The 18051-nt window shown below is 45.6% G+C and overlaps 1 protein-coding gene across 1 annotated transcript in view; it reads left to right on the top strand.

Annotated features, from left to right (window-relative positions):
- LOC115109353 (zinc finger protein 423) overlaps positions 1-18051 on the top strand; it is an 84123-nt gene that overhangs the window by 16778 nt on the left and 49294 nt on the right. The window contains exon 2 of the mRNA XM_065009931.1: positions 7086-7148. Coding sequence (XP_064866003.1) covers positions 7086-7148 — 63 coding nt within the window. The remainder of the gene's footprint in view (positions 1-7085; positions 7149-18051) is intronic.

Raw genomic sequence — 18051 nt, forward strand, 5'->3', positions numbered from 1 at the left:
ACCACTTGCTCTCTCTCCCCCTTTACCACTCTCTCTCCAGTGCTCTCTTTCTCTCCATCAATCTCTCTCTGCTGCGCTCTCTCTCTGGTTCGGTCTGCAGCGCTCTCTCATATAGCTCACACACTTACTGTTAGATTGTTCATTATCCGATCTGCATAATATAGCAACCATTTATCTCTCTCCAGCCTGTCTTTCTGTCTGTGTCTAACACTATAGCACCGTACTCTGCAGTGTGCTAACAGAAGGACAAGGCTCTAGACTGAGGCTGCCTTACCTGCAGTCTCTTTGTTAATGAAAGGCCCTCCCCTGGGTAGACAGGAGCACAGTTGTGTGTGTGTTTGGGGTCGTATGAACAGGCTGTGGTAGGTTCTTTGTCTGATAGGGGGGTCTGGGTGTGTTCCCCGAGGTCCCTTGCACCCTGTTTGCTTTGTGTGGAGGTGCCATTCCTTAGAAAAATAGAAGCTCTCATTTAGAAAAAGCACAATTAGAACACCCCCCTCCCCATGGGTACATGATCTTGTCGTGTAAATTCACGCTTGTTGTTTGTGATGTCGTCGAGAGTGACTCATTTGATCTCTACCCTCGCGCTATTCGCTGCTACGCTGATTTCTGTGTTGCAGACAGCCACGCTGCCATAGCTACATACTGTTGCAGCTTAACACTGCTTAACAGGGCCCAGAAATGCAAATAGCAGCACGTGCTCCAACCACCACAGCAGCAATTAACAGAAGAGGAATTTCAATAATATAGAAATAAATTGTATCAATGATTGGGTTTGTGTGTTTGTGTGACGCCCCATGGGGGATCAGTGTTTTTTTTAACCCTCCTCTTAAATAAAAGTTTAACGAGAGCAGGAGGGAGAGGTGCCTGCCCCTGCAATGTTGCTAAACACAATGTGCTCTCTTTGGGAGTTAGGAGCTCGTTAACCCATCTATACCTTCCTCATATACTCAGTTCAACATTCAACATACAGGTGTTTCAAGAGGGGAGGGGACTGTTGAAGTGGAACAGTCTAGAGGAACCTGGTAGGAAGTTCTCATCAGCCTATACCAATACTGGGTACACCCAATCTAGAACTTAGGTTATGGTTTGTGAAAATGGTCCCAGTTGGTGAAAGAGGGGCTAAACCACACCTCAGTGGTGAGTTTCTGGTTGTTGAGTTATAGGTATCAGTTTCCCATTTCTCTCACAGCCTCGATGTGTGTTTTGGCAATGGCTGGTCAGTTTGCGTAGGAAACCGAGGGTATCCAAGGTAACCAATTGAAACATGCTGGAATCATTAAACCACCCGTTCCTCTCACAGGGCTGTTTTACTGTAGGTTAATGATGTCACAGAGTTTCTGAGGGAATTTAAAATCAGGGGAGGGACCTACTGTATAAAGTAGTCTGTATATACTTCCCCTGCCTTACATTCTCTCTCTGCCTCTGTCTAGCAGTCTCCCTCTCCACTACTCTCCCACTCTCCCTACCTGCCGCTGGCTTCAGGGTTCACATGAACAGTGCTCGGTACTAGTGATGCACCGATATGACATTTTTGGCCGATACCGATATCCAATACTTTCCTTGCCAAAAAAACGATACCGATAACCGATATTAAGCATTTTAGTGGCCTTTTAAGCATTCTAGGACAGTTAAATAGTTAACACACACACATGGATGCAGCACTCTAAGGCACTGCATCTCAGTGCAAGAGGCATCACTACAGTCCCTGGTTTGAATCAAGGCTGTATCACATCCGGCTGTGATTGGGAGTCCCGTAGGGCGGCGCCCAGTGTCGTCCGGGTTTGGCCGGGGTAGGCCGTCATTGTAAATAAGAATTTGTTCTTAATTAACTGACTTGCCTAGTTAAATAAAGGTTACACACACACACACACACCACACTGACCAAAAAGTTATTTTGTTGTAATTGACATATGTCCCCATTACCGGCAAAACATTATCAAAACCTTTTTATTTCACTTACTTGCTGTGCTGTTTTGTTGTTCATTTGTTCAGTCGTTTCATTCCCAACCAGGATTTCTATTGAACATAGTTTGGGTCTTTGTATGTCAAAAAAGAAACACGTCAAATAATACTGACTTGTCAAATAAGCTTGTTGACCAATCAGGACCTGAATATTTTTTACGTAGTTATTAGACATTGATTACAGTATCACACGTATTTTATATGTCACAATGATTTATCGATACGTAGGCTATGATGCTGGTAAAGTTGTCTCGTGCACCTACAGTGCTGGTCATTTTTAAAAAGCTAGCTAGCTCATGGATGCAAACAATGTTCTTCCCCCAAAAGATATTAAAACAACATAATCTGTTTCAGTAGCTATAGTTAGCTAGCTAACTATATAGCTAGGTGCCATCATCTAAAATAACCCTAATTTAAAAGACAGTTCTTATTTCATTAATGGAGGCCAGACCCATCTATGTGAAGCTATCCACAATAAGTATTAACCACAATAGTGGACTTTGCAGTTAGCCTTCAAAATAAAAGTATGTCATTGACAGTGATGCAAATTAATACAAATAGTAGAATTATGCCATAATTGAATAAGTCATGCTAAACCAGGTTAGAATGTTATAAAATCAACGAAAGACAGTCATTTGTTAATTTGACAAAATTCTTTTGAAATTGCCCTGGATGTATTATACTTTAGAATTGCACTGGGGACATATTTATTTCACTGTACAGTCTTACCCCATGTCATTGATCCACAATCCATAGGTATCAGTCTACTCCGTGACACCCAGAGAACATTAGTGTCGTAGCTCTTATTGTGGGACTCTGAAACATCTGTGAATTGAGCCACATTTATTATCAATCTATGTGTATTGAACACTATTCCTGAGGAAAACCAATTCTGCGTGGATGTTTTGGAGTCTGATAACTCTAAGGACGTTGGGGAAAAATATATTGGGTGTTGAGTAGACTGATACCCCATTTCATTTGATTCCCAATTATTAGGTAAAACTGTACAGTGAAATATGTATGTCAATACACACAATAGGCTGACTGGGGGGTGATGTCACAGTCCCGTGATAAGAACTACAACGCTAATATTTACGTAAACTCTTCACAGTTTTGTTCTGTCAGTGTCACCGAGTAGACTAATACCTTGTTTAACCTTCAACCTTCTTTAACATTATCTAGTCTAAAAATGTCATGATTCCACTAATTGTAACCTTCTGCATCACTTTCAAAGAGGTACTTTTATTTTGAAGGCAAACCGCAAATTCCACTATTGTGCCTAATCCTTATTGTGGCTATTTTCACAACACATAAGCTGGTACATCGAGCCTCACTAGCCAGATGAAGCTAGCTGGCTGCTTATAACGTTAGCTTTGGGCAACAGGGTTAAGTTGCTGACTAGCTATTTATTTTCATAAACTGAAGTTCAATTTCAATAGGCGAACAACAAGTGGCTTTCTAACTTACTCACAAGGATTCCTAAATCTTTGCTAAGAATAATGAAAATGACTGCAGTTTCTATTGGTCATTGTTTTCAGGCTGGTTATATTGGTGCTAGCTAGGTACCAAACTAAAGCTAGCTAGCTACCCCAGAAGTTGTGGTCGAACAAATAATGCTTTATTACCAACGTGGTATTGTAAAGACATCGTTCGTGGACGGTGTTTGCAGACTTTTCTTGTACAGCTTTGACCATGCTACGGATAGTAGTGGTGGTGCTTAGCTAGCATGTGCAAATTCAGTTCTCACAACATTCTATTATAGAACTGTGTTATTTGACGTGTCAAATTAAAAGCTCATCTAACGCGTGTTAGCAGTGGCGCAGTTACGCTATTACTGTGTAACTCCGGTAGGGCAACATAAATAGCGCACTTGGTAGTGTGTACTGGTGCTCGACCAGTCAGCAAAAGCCAACATCACCCATGACATAGAACGGTTGGTTATCAAGGGCAATTAATTGTATTATCTTGACGTTAATGGATTTCGCCTTAGTTGTCTCTCTGAAATGTTCTTACTCTTTGAAATGACTGCTCGACTTGTTGACTGCTCAACCCACACAGAAGACATTGTGGGTTAGGTTAGGAATGCTGTGTTGCACATGTAGCTCTACATTTTACGTGGCTTCATTACGTCATACGTTATATAGGTATGCACGTCAGCTTTGACATTGGTTTTGCATCGTCCGATTCCGATATGTTCACCGATATATCGATATATCGTGCAGCCCTACTCAGTACACATGGGACGCAGGCAGGAGGAGGAAATCTGGAAATAAATAAATATATCCGCTCTGCTAATGAAGACGAGCATTTCCCCACAGTTAAATCACAAATATGCTTTTATTAGAATGGTGTCTTTTATTAGAATGGAATCTCTTTCTAATGGCCATTTTCTTTATCTTCCGTCTTCTTTTTCTGTCTGTTTCTCTTGCTTTGTTTGGCTGCCTGGTAATAGTGGTGTGAGGTCTGTCTCTATCCTCCACCGACTCCTTTCAGAATGTGTTCCTAGGAGTGTGGGGTTGGTCTCACCCAGGACCCATCGCTCCGGGAAACGTCTGTATCCCACCCTGTGGTCCACATCTTTAGGGCCAAGACCCAGAACTGGCCTTACCCTGCACCCCTCCCTACCACTCCCTTACCCTGCCTCTCCATAGCAACAATACTCAGTGTATGGCTGTTTGGTTGTATGATATCTTGTGTATGGCTGTTTGGTTGTATGATATCTTGTGTATGGCTGTTTGGTTGTATGATATCTTGTGTATGGCTGTTTGGTTGTATGATATATTGTGTATGGCTGTTTGGTTGTATGATATCTTGTGTATGGCTGTTTGGTTGTATGATATCTTGTGTATGGCTGTTTGGTTGTATGATATCTTGTGTATGGCTGTTTGGTTGTATGATATCTTGTGTATGGCTGTTTGGTTGTATGATATCTTGTGTATGGCTGTTTGGTTGTATGATATCTTGTGTATGGCTGTTTGGTTGTATGATATCTTGTGTATGGCTGTTTGGTTGTATGATATCTTGTGTATGGTTGTTTGGTTGTATGATATCTTGTGTATGGCTGTTTGGTTGTATGATATCTTGTGTATGGCTGTTTGGTTGTATGATATCTTGTGTATGGCTGTTTGGTTGTATGATATCTTGTGTATGGCTGTTTGGTTGTATGATATCTTGTGTATGGTTGTTTGGTTGTATGATATCTTGTGTATGGCTGTTTGGTTGTATGATATCTTGTGTATGGCTGTTTGGTTGTATGATATCTTGTGTATGGCTGTTTGGTTGTATGATATCTTGTGTATGGCTGTTTGGTTGTATGACAAGCTTGTAAAAATAACTTGTGTATTGAGTAGACTGATACCCCATTTAGTGTGAGTATCTGCATTTCCTCTGAACTCCACCCAATGACTGATTTATGCAATCTCAGTAAGGTAAAAACAAAAATATGGCAACATTTAGTGAGAAATAATTCCAAGAAAGCCCAGGCCGATCAATACATGTCTGTGTGATCTCCACAATCTAATTGAGGTTTTAAAGTGGTTAAGGATCCTGTCCGGTTCCCATCAGAGATGGATAGTTTTGCTGTATTACTCCCAGTAGACTGTAGCTCTGAGTGGGAGGCTGGGGTCTGGTAGTGCTCCGAGCTTCACTTGTTTTAGCTTGGGAGCTGTGTGGAGAGTTGTGTGCGTGTACGGGGTTGTTGTGTGCTGTTGCCTGCAGGTTAACTGAGCACAGTAGTACTGGGTAGTTGTGTTTCTATAAAGCACCATCCCACCTTCTCTCCTCTACCCTGCTCTGCTCTCCTCTCTGCCTGACTACACTCCACTATTTCCCCTCTAATGAAGCGCTAAATGGAAGATGAGTGGAGCCCTGATTGGGTGTAATTTAGCGGTTTTCTTCCTGCACTGGGAAAGCAGTGTCTTCAGGAATTAACAATTCCACTGCAGGCTAGACCTATTTAAAGAAGACCTCAGGTCAGCTTTCTCTAGACTTCTACAGTCGTTGGTATTGGATGGCTTGACAAATTATATACTTTCTGAAAACACCTCAAGCTCAGTAACAGTCCTCTAGGAGGATCTAAGAGCAGGGTGGTCCCATGCCACAGTCCTAATGGGACCATGATCCTGATCCAGCCCATAGTTTCCCACAAACATGCCTGAAGAGTTATCTCTCCACAGAAACACCCAGACAGGTAACTCTCTAACCTAGGATGGAAAAATTGAAATATGGCCTCTGAGTCTCCTGTACTATGGGAATACTCCATTAATGGTGAAAAGGTACTACTGAAAGACACTGTCGAGAGAGTGAGCTGCCAAATGGCAGTGCTTCAGCTTGAACAGAGTCCTGGCTACCTCAGGGAAGAGAATGAGAAATAGAGAGGATGGGAGCGATGGAGAGAGATGTTATGGAGCAGAGTTGACCCTGGTCTTCCCGGGGTTTGGAAGCCTGCTGGGTTTTAGCTCTAGGCCATCAGCAACAAGGTCAGTCCTCTCTGAATTTGGAGTCTGGACTGGGCCTTCTGGCCTACACACTGGTCCCAGCACTGGATCTCTGTATCGCACTCATGAAATGAACATGGGATGGTTGTAGAAAGGAAAACTGAGACGGTTGCCCGTGGCTTTGTAGGGGAGTATGAAATACAGTGTTAACTGTTCTGGTGAGGAGGTGAGGAGTCCACTCTGACCACCTCTGAGGAGGAGGGAGGGAGGAAGTCCTCATTGTGTCCTGACTACTGTCATTTCCTGTTTGTGTGCCAGCGGAGCTTCCTTCCTCTGCAGTGCCCAGGAAAACCTTCATCACACGTCCCTGTTCTGATCTGGTTGTTGTTGTTACATATAGTATATTTCACTTCTGAAATTAGTACACAAAAACAAAACACAGAGAGCGCATTTACAGGCACACAGTCACCTCAGGGTAGACAGACAGACAGGGGAGCTTTGATGTTTTCTCCCACCCAATCACCAAGCTAATGATTGATTTGAAAACTTACTTTGATGTCTACCTTTGTGTTTTTAAGGCATGGTCATATGTGGAGTCAGATAAACCAAATAACCAAAGGATTTAATCCTACGGATACTGTATGTATTTCTAAGCATCCTCTCTCTCTCTCTCTCTCTCTCTAGCGGTGGAAGAAGGCGAGTCGTCAGAGTTTGCAGGGAACTGGGATTCATCGTCCGCCCAAACAGGTATCATCTTTGTTATTGGAAGTGTGCAGCCAGGCAGGCAGGTCCGCCACCCGGATTAGATTCTATACTGTATGTCACATTCCAACTCTCCCACCATACAACCCACTGAATAGGAATCTATAATATCAATTCCACATGGCCCATAATGTTCTGCTGGGAGGGGCGCAGGGAGAGGGGAATGAAAGAGGGAGGTATGGAGCGAGGGAGAGAGAGCTTTTCACAAGACTCAGGAGGCTGATGTCCAGACCTGGCAGGCAGGGCTCTGGCGCTCCACTGGTCTCACATCCTGTTTGAGGTTTTGGTGGTAAAGTAGTTGCACTGAATCAACGTCCCTGTCCTCCCTCCCAGCCTGCTCTCTCCAGCTATTCACATAGGGCCTACAGCACAGCAGTAAGATGGGTTCATGATGGGCCCAAATAGCCTCATGGTGAATGCAATCAAGATAATGTTGTTCAATTTAATTTAAGGGTCCCTTTGGTTAAAGCATGGCGCCCACTTCAATGGTTTGACATGCAGTGCAGATCCACCGTAGCACCCTACATGGAGTCATTGGTATGGCTGTATCAGGGCCTACCTGGAGATAATGCCACAGACAAATGGTTCCATTTTACAGAACACTGTATGAGGATGGTGGCTGCTTTTGGTGATGGTTACATGTTGGCCATACTCTAGTCTGAATCAGCCTGCAGTGTAACATTATGGAGGGGAATAGTACTTGTCTTATTGTAGATGTTCTACATCTAAACGGTGCTCTCTCTCTCTCTCTCTGCCCTCCCTCACTCTGTCAGTTCTCCTGGGAGGGGAAATGGAAAGTGAGGCCCTGGGGTGTGATGACGTGCCCCCCCAGACCCCAGCCCTTTGTTAACCCCCCTCAGGGGGCAGGGGTTGTTGCTGCTGCAGGGGTGCTGACGGAGGTCCTGGGTGGCTGGAAAGTGCTGTGTGTGTGAGATACAGCAGGAAGCGGAGTCCCAGTGCTCTCACTCTAGCTCGGCTCTCTTCCTCCCTGCTATTTCTCTTCACCTCTTCCCCACACACACATGTTATCTATCTATCTATCTATCTATCTATCTATCTATCTATCTATCTATCTATCTATCTATCTATCTATCTATCTATCTATCTATCTATCTATCTATCTATCTGTCTGTCTGTCTGTCTGTCTGTCTGTCTGTCTGTCTGTCTGTCTGTCTGTCTGTCTGTCTGTCTGTCTGTCTGTCTGTCTGTCTGTCTGTCTGTCTGTCTGTCTGTCTGTCTGTCTGTCCGTCCTCCCTCTCTCCTATTTCAATTCAAATTAAGGGCTTTATTGGCATGGGAAACACATGTTTACATTGCCAAAGCAAGTGAAATAGATAATAAACAAAAGTAAAATAAATCCCCAAAATTCACAGTAAAAATTACACTCACATTTGTTAAAAAATAATAGACATTTCAATTTCCTTTTTCTCTCGTTCTCTCTCTTTTCTCTATCACTTCTCTCCTGTGTGTGTTTGTGCTCCTGTGTTCAGGCTCAGGGGGGCTGCTCGCCATTTCTTATTTAAAAAGATAAAACATCTTCCTTCCCTTTATTCCCTAGGAGATGATGTCGACAAGGACACCGGCAGGCTTTTCTTGGTATTAAATTCAAATCTTTTCCCCCTTCTCTGGAAAATGTGTGTTGAGTTTGGAAAGAGCAGCAGGGGGAGGGTTGGGGGAGACCCAGGGAAGAGCCAAACAGCCCCACCCCCCCCTGCCTGCGTACCCCTAAGGACATCCAAAGGTCCCTTTGGTCCGTCCCACAGGGGTATTGGCCGGAGGTGCCTGCCCCCCCCTCCACATCCATCCCTCCACCCCAGCCTCCCTGAGAGAGAAAAACAACCCGTCCCTCTCTGGCCCAGAGGGGAGAAAATGCAGAAAACGAGCCAGGACTGACACTGGAGGGAGGGAGGGGGTGGAGAGGAAAGCAGGGAGAGGATGAGTGAGATGGAGTGAGAGAGAGGGAGGGGGGAAAGGGGGACAGAGGGTGAGTTTTTGGAGAGGGATACAGACGTTTGTCATTTCTGTGGGTTGAGGAGAGGGAGGAGAAGGAGGAGGGGCCGTTAGTGGTGATGTTTTTAATATGTGCCACCGGAGCTGTGAAGTTCAGCCTTGTTTTGCAGGCTTCCTGTTGGAAAGCCAGTCCTGCCTCGCTGTGTGTGCTTAGATTTCACACACACACACACACACACACACACACACACACACACACACACACACACACACACACACACACACACACACACACACACACACACACACACAGATAGGAAACACCACGGTTACGCACATTCTACTGGCGGTCTTCTAGGCTGAATTTAGTGAGGCAAAGGTTTCTCTATGACCTCCCCTTACATACACAATCAAACAAACACACTGCACTCTGTCCATGTGGACTGTGATTCAGGGTGGAAAAAGACATCTCATATCCCTGAGCATAGGGCCGATAAGGGGCTGTAATGGAGCTGAATTTGATTTTTTTCTCCCTTAGCCTTTGGCTGGGTGTTGCATCAGCGACACCAATGAGAAGGGCTGTTTTTCCCGGCCCAGCCAACACACCACAGAGTTTCTAAACCCAGCGGCGCAACATCGTGAGACTTCTGGGAACGCTTGCAAAACAGACCAGGCTGGGGTTTGGGAAGTCATTGAGAGAAGTGAAAAGTTCTTCCTTACATTTTCAAGAAATCTAAAGGCACAACCTAGATTCGTAGTTAAACATGATATTACGCCAACCTCATCAAAAACATATTTATATCGAAGGAAGGTCTTTGATTTGGCCGGCCTGCACAGGCGCAGTTCAGCGCAAGACGACCGTTAGACCCGATGACGGGTTTCTGCGCATGAGCTCAGCTAGCCAACGTTGCCATGACATCGCCTACAAGTGTGATCAGGGATTTTCTATTGTAGAAGCAGTTTCTGCCTATATTCATACTGTACTGTCTTTTGATTACACCATTGGGCTGTGGGTGTTGTAACCTCACCATTGAACCTCCACAGTATGGTGTCACCGCTATAGGAACAGTATGGTGTCATCGCTATAGTAACAGTATGGTGTCATCACTATAGGAACAGTATGGTGTCACCGCTATAGGAACAGTATGGTGTTACCGCTATAGGAACAGTATGGTGTCACTTCTACAGGAACAGTATGGTGTCATTGCTATAGGAACAGTATGGTGTCATCGTTACAGAAACAGTATGGTGTCATCGCTATAGGAGCAGTACGGTGTCATCACTATAGGAACAGTATGGTGTCATCACTACAGAAACAGTATGGTGTCATCGCTATAGGAACAGTATGGTGTCATCGCTATAGGAGCAGTATGGTGTCATCACTATAGGAACAGTATGGTGTCATCACTACAGAAACAGTATGGTGTCATCACTATAGGAACAGTATGGTGTCATCGCTATAGGAACAGTATGATGTCATCACTATAGGAACAGTATGGTGTCATCGTTACAGAAACAGTATGGTGTCACCGCTATAGGAACAGTATGGTGTCACCGCTATAGGAACAGTATGGTGCCATCGCTACAGGAACAGTATGGTGTCATTGCTATAGGAACAGTATGGTGTCATCGCTACAAGAACAGTATGGTGTCACTGCTATAGGAACAGTATGGTGTCATCGCTACAAGAACAGTATGGTGTCACCTCTATAGGAACAGTATGGTGTCATCGCTACAATAACAGTATGGTGTCACCGCTATAGGAACAGTATGGTGTCATCGCTACAGAAACAGTATGGTGTCATTGCTATAGGAACAGTATGGTGTCATCGCTATAGGAACAGTATGGTGTCATCACTATAGGAACAGTATGGTGTCATCTCTATAGGAACAGTATGGTGTCATCGCTATAGGAACAGTATGGTGTCATCTCTATCGGAACAGTATGGTGTCATCGCTATAGGAACAGTATGGTGTCATCTCTATCGGAACAGTATGGTGTCATTGCTACAAGAACAGTATGGTGTCACCGCTATAGGAACAGTATGGTGTCATCGCGACAAGAACAGTATGGTGTCACCGCTATAGGAACAGTATGGTGTCATCGCTACAAGAACAGTGTGGTGTCACCGCTATAGGAACAGTATGGTGTCATCGCTACAAGAACGGTATGGTGTCATCACTATAGGAACAGTATGGTGTCATCGCTACAGGAACAGTATGGTGTCATCATTACAGAAACAGTATGGTGTCATCGCTATAGGAACAGTATGGTGTCATCGCTACAAGAACAGTATGGTGTCACTGCTATAGGAACAGTATGGTGTCATCGCTACAAGAACAGTATGGTGTCACCTCTATAGGAACAGTATGGTGTCATCGCTACAATAACAGTATGGTGTCACCGCTATAGGAACAGTATGGTGTCATCGCTACAGAAACAGTATGGTGTCATTGCTATAGGAACAGTATGGTGTCATCGCTATAGGAACAGTATGGTGTCATCACTATAGGAACAGTATGGTGTCATCTCTATAGGAACAGTATGGTGTCATCGCTATAGGAACAGTATGGTGTCATCTCTATCGGAACAGTATGGTGTCATCGCTATAGGAACAGTATGGTGTCATCTCTATCGGAACAGTATGGTGTCATTGCTACAAGAACAGTATGGTGTCACCGCTATAGGAACAGTATGGTGTCATCGCGACAAGAACAGTATGGTGTCACCGCTATAGGAACAGTATGGTGTCATCGCTACAAGAACAGTATGGTGTCACCGCTATAGGAACAGTATGGTGTCATCGCTACAAGAACGGTATGGTGTCATCACTATAGGAACAGTATGGTGTCATCGCTACAGGAACAGTATGGTGTCATCATTACAGAAACAGTATGGTGTCATCGCTATAGGAACAGTATGGTGTAATCGCTACAAGAACAGTATGGTGTCATCGCTATAGGAACAGTATGGTGTCATCGCTATAGGAACAGTATGGTGTCATCGCTATAGGAACAGTATGGTGTCATCACTACAAGAACAGTATGGTGTCATCGCTATAGGAACAGTATGGTGTCATCACTATAGGAACAGTATGGTGTCATCGTTACAGAAACAGTATGGTGTCATCGCTATAGGAACAGTATGGTGTCATCTCTATCGGAACAGTATGGTGTCATCGCTATAGGAACAGTATGGTGTCATCGCTATAGGAACAGTATGGTGTCACCGCTATAGGAACAGTATGGTGTCATCATTACAGAAACAGTATGGTGTCATCGCTATAGGAACAGTATGGTGTCATCGCTATAGGAACACTATGGTGTCATCGCTACAGGAACAGTATGGTGTCATCGCTATAGGAACAGTATGGTGTCATCGCTACAAGAACAGTATGGTGTCACCGCTATAGGAACAGTATGGTGTCATTGCTACAAGAACAGTATGGTGTCACCGCTATAGGAACAGTATGGTGTCATCATTACAGAAACAGTATGGTGTCACCGCTATAGGAACAGTATGGTGTCATCACTATAGGAACAGTATGGTGTCATCGCTACAGAAACAGTATGGTGTCATCGCTATAGGAACAGTATGGTGTCATCGCTACAAGAACAGTATGGTGTCATAGCTATAGGAACAGTGTGGTGTCATCGCTATAGGAACAGTATGGTGTCATTGCTATAGGAACAGTATGGTGTCATCGCTATAGGAACACTATGGTGTCATCGCTATAGGAAAAGTATGATGTAAGGCAACGACAGGAAAACAGTTTTAATGTTTGAAGTGGAGGTACGTGCTAGCGTGCGTGTGTGTGTGTTCGTGTGCGAAGCCACAGGCTGGAACAGGTGATGGCATTGGTGAGCAGCTGTCAGGCTGTTTGTGTGATTTAATTTGCTCTCTTCCTTCCATGACGCCTGTTGGTTTTCATCATCCTCTCTGGGTGAAGGCGATGGTGTTGGGTGCTGTGCTCCCCTGCCTCCCTGCCTCTCTGGGGGGGTGGGGGTTTGGGTAGAAACACAATCTGAGCCTGGTACACAGCCTCTGCTGGCTCCCTGGGGGGCACCCTTATTGTGAAAACACAGTTGCCAGAGGACAGTGTAGCTGTGGAGAGAGGCCTGCTTTAAATAGGTCCCCCTGTTTACTGGTAGAAGGAGAGGGCTCCCCAGAGAGATAGAGGCAATGCGGCCGCATCCAGCTGCACCTGCTCAGTGACCTTTTGTTAGTACCGATACTGTATGCACCTGACAGTGGACGTGAAGCCTATTGGCCAGTTCAGGAGGTTTACAGATCCATACATTGTACAAATGAACTTTTCTCACGCTGTAAACCCAGTAAATCTTCCACAGTGATTAGAGGTTGCTTTTTAAAGTGCACAAGGTGTTACGTGTTTTCCTTTACGGTGAGAGTCACTTGCCTTGTGCACACTGAATGTCCCTAACAAAAACATGTTGTTTTCACTCAGGAAATAGTCCTGACATTCTTTTTGAATGAATTTACCAGGCAGAGTGAATACAATGGTATGCACCTCAAACTTAATTCAGAATATCCCATAATATCTATCTGCTGTTGCCATCTATCCGCTGTAGCCTTCCTGACTCATGCTCTCAGTAAAGTGGTGCATTCCTTCTGATTCTCCTCTCAGACATACTCCAGCTAGAGCTATTTGCAGCCAATCCATGTTATACTTCACTTGGCTGCCTCTGGTTTCGTTTGAAGGTGTGTGTGTATAAGTGTGTGTGCTGTAGAGAGTTGAAAGGCAGCCTTGTACTCTAGTTGTTTTTTATAAAAACACTGGACTGGTGGAACTTGGAGCTCGTATTTTTCCAGCTCCCAGGCTGCAGGCTGGGCAGGGATGGCAGTGTGGTGGCGTTCCGGCCATGTTTGGCTGACACAGGGCCAGGTGTCCTGCAGATTTACGCCTCTCTCAGCGCGATCGTGTCCCAAACAGGCCTCCGTCTTGGCTCACAGCAACGCTCCAACATCTAGATCTGACTCAGGAGGGGGTTCTGTGCTAAAACTGCTAGGCCCATACAGTTTCTCGCTCGCTCTGGGTCACTGAGGACTCCATTAAAGTGACTGTGTATTCCCCTTCCGTTTGCCTGTGTTCTCCCTCTGTGTATTACTGTACTTCTGTTGCGTGCCCACTGTACTGTGTGAGTAATAGGATACTGCCTCCAGAGGTCAGGGCAGAGCAGAAGGCTGGGGCTGGATCTAGCCAGGGGGATCGTAACAAGTTTCACTTTAAATGTCAAAATTCAAAAGGCACTGTTGGTTTTGGTGCTGAGCAGGTTGAGTGGAGGGAGCATCTATGAAAAATTCCCAACCATTTGACTGATATTTTAGTTGGTATTTTTTCCAAAGTAGTGAGAATAGATTGCTTTACGTGCCCACTAATTCACCCTCCTCATTGTAACTCTAGGATGGTGATAGCTGGACTCTGATGGTGGAGTGAAAGAGATGGGGAGAGAAAATGAAGAAGACCGAAAGACACTCTTGGTCATTGCCGTTGCCTTTGTCTTGTGGTGTCTCGCTCGTCGCATCCCTGGCGGTGTCCATTAAGCCCACATCGCTCAGCACCTAATTATTTCCCAGATCTCATGTTGGAGCTTTACACCGTTAAAACAGGGGGACAAAAAACATATCAACCTAACGAGCGATAATTAGCGGATCCCAGCAAGGCGGGGCCTCTCCTCGGCAACACCACTGCTCTGTGGATTCTGTTAATTCACTTGTCTTCATCTAATTACCCCACACAAACATGTCTGTTAGAGGGAGGGAGAGAGAGAGATGGGCATTATCTGCAAGCATTAGACACCATCCTCCCTCTCATAAACACACACACACACACACACACACACATAGATTGTTTCGCAAGTGTGTATTTGTGGATTTGTGTGTTTGGGTGCACGTTTTGTGAGTATCTTAATGTGTTTATAATATTACAATAATTTTGTGGGTGCTTATATTTGTCCTCTTTCACACGTAGTGTGGAGTCACAGCCTGCGTCTGCCATTATCAACGGCTACCCTGGAACAAGTGCCGTGCTCAAGGGCACATTGGCAGATTTTTCACATTGTCAGCTCTGGGATTCGAACTAGACACCGTTTGGTTACTGGCCCAACACTCTACCTGCCGTGTGTGTGTTTGTGTGTGTGTGTGTGTGTTTATCTGACTGTGCTTGTGTGTGTGTGATAGTATGTGTTTTTGTGCGAGAGTGTACGTTTGTGTCTGTTTTGGTCGGCCTCTTGGCGTGGGGACAGTCTGTGACTCAGAGATAATGGCACTCTGCAGAGTGGGGGACCGGAGCTCCAGCTGGCACAGGGAGACGTGACGTGTGCTGCTGGGACTGTTGCTGCCCGCCACACAGATCCTGCCAGTGTCCCTAGCGCTCCCCCAACGCCCCCCACACCTCTGGGAGCCCCAGGCCCTCATTAAGTGTTCCTACTCTGGACGGGAGACTGGGGAGGGGGTGCAGCTAGGAGAGGACTATAAATTAGTGATAAAACTAACATATGCAAACAAAAGTAGAGAGCGAGGAATAGAGTGAGGAATTGAGAGAGGAGTATTGAAGAAGGTAATGGGGTCAGCTGAAACTGTCTTCATGAGACCACCAATGAGTTATCAGGTAGGTGTTTTTGTTGTTTTGAACCATGTTTGGTTCCAGGTAGAAAACCCTTTTGGGTTCCATGAAGAACCCTCTCTGGAAAGGGTTTCTACATGGAACCCAAAAAGGTTCTACCTTGAACCAAAAGGGTTCTACATGGAACCAGAAATGGTTCTTCAAAGAGCTATGCTATGGGGATGACCGAAGAACCCTTTTAGGTTCTAGATAGCACCTTTTTTTCTAAGAGTGTTATTGACCTCACACATGCATGCAATTTTTGTTTGCTACATGAAATCTAGGAACACTGCTGTTTATTAGTGGCAGAGGAAAACTGAACCTTAGCAGTGCTGTCGTTGCATAAAATATTGACAGAACACTGTGCATATTTAGCTCTCCAACCTATCAGACAGGTAGGAAGAAAGTAGGCTTTTTGGGTGAGAAATATGGGCTCTAAGAATATACCTGGGGGCATAAAGAGGCCTTGTTCTTCTGAATGGCCCTTTAGAAATCATTAATTCCCTTGGACACCACTTCCAACGTAAGCCCTCATTTCATTTCGGTTTCCTCCCCTCAAATTGAATTATGTTTGAAAACACTCTCAAACGACTCTGCAGAGCCTTATTAGTAATGACCTCAGCACACATTACGGCACATCTAGTTCTTTGTGTGTACGTGTGTGGCTGTAAGCATGTGCATGCTGACTGTGGTTGGGTGATTTTGTAGTGTATTTTTGTCTTTGCCTCTGAGGGCAGTGTTGCTGTATGGATGATAACGTTACACTATAGCTGCTCTGTATATTCATGGTGCCAAAGTTTGTCTTTGCGTCTGTGTCTGTAGTGTAGCTATAAACCCCTTGCCATCCATTGTGACCAGTGGTGTGGTCTAAACTTGGTAGAGAAACCAGCTCTCTTTGTTTTCGTCAACTGGTATGTCACCTCTTCTAAAAACGAATCTCTTCCAATCAGGACCATTATCCTGCAGCGACATACACACACATATGTACACACACACCACCACCACCACCACATTCCCCCACCTGCTCCCCCCAGCCTCCCTCTCGTCTTCTCTCCTCTCTCCAGATAAATAGTGTGCTCTGTGTTTATCAGGGCCACTGCTTGAGCTGCAGTGGGTACAGCTGGGGCGCGCGCCACAGCCGTATCAATCTTCCCCAGTAGCAGGCACATCCAGGGAGGCCTAATGACGGAGGCAGCAGCACTGTGTAGAAGGCCTCTAAATGAAGTGTGCGCTGGACCCCCTCCTGAGACCCCCTCCTCCCTCAGAGATTGGAAACACTTACTGGAGGGGAGGGGGGATGCTGCAGAGCGGGGGTGACGGGGGGCTGGGGAGGGCGTGCTGGATGGCATGGGGCGCCCCCTACACCAAACACCCTCCCAACCGTGCCAGGCACTCTCATCCTCTCCTCTTCCTCCTGCCGAGCCCCATCCATCTCCCTGAGCCCTGTGGAGTAGAGGGAAGGAGAAGGGGCAGAGCAAGGTCCCGTCTGGCTCCTCCCTCGTTGTCATGGTAGCAGGTTGTGCTGGCATGTACTGGAGTTGACAGTAGCCATACCTCTGGCATGAGGGCACCTGGGGAATAAGGGTTTGTGTGTGTGTGTGTGTGTTTTTATTGTTTGATTGTGAATTAATTTGCGTGTGTTTGACTGCTAATATGAAACATTGTTTATTTAAGGCGCATGTCAATGAACATGCGGGTATGTTTATGTCTAGATGTGTAGTCTGTGTGTAAGGCGCCTGTGTCTTTGTAATAGCAGTGTAGACTGTGTCCGTGTAGCATCAGTTAGGGGCTACTCTCCTCCCTGTCCAGACGGTGCTTTCACCACTGGACAGATGGCCGTAACCCTCCCTCCCCCTCCTCTCCCCCCTAAACACCCATCTATCCCTCCATCCACCCTCCACACCTCTCCCCGAGAGGACGAGTGTGGAATTGGAACACCTCCACCGCCAGTATCTATCTATTTGATCCAGACCAGACACCCACATCTCTCTCTCTCTCCCCAACACCACCTACCTAACACCTAGGCTGTGCTGTGGGGCTGCAGTTGGCTGGGGCCAGGCCTAACCCACCCGTGGGTCAGAGCCCATTACCAGAAGCAGAGTGGCAGGCAGAGGGCTGGGCAGTGTGCACTGCCAAATTAGTGCTGATCAGAGCTGTGGAGCGCAGGAATGGCCTCCTCCTACTCTCCTCTGATTGCACAAGTCCACCATGATTAGAGAGGATGTGGAGCCTTAGGGAGCAAGCCAGCAAAACCACACTCACTCCCTCTTTCCCTTTACCTCCCTCTTCTTCTGTACTCACGTTCCCTTCTTTCT

Source organism: Oncorhynchus nerka, linkage group LG25 (assembly GCF_034236695.1).
Source record: "Oncorhynchus nerka isolate Pitt River linkage group LG25, Oner_Uvic_2.0, whole genome shotgun sequence".
Lineage (NCBI taxonomy): Eukaryota > Metazoa > Chordata > Actinopteri > Salmoniformes > Salmonidae > Oncorhynchus > Oncorhynchus nerka.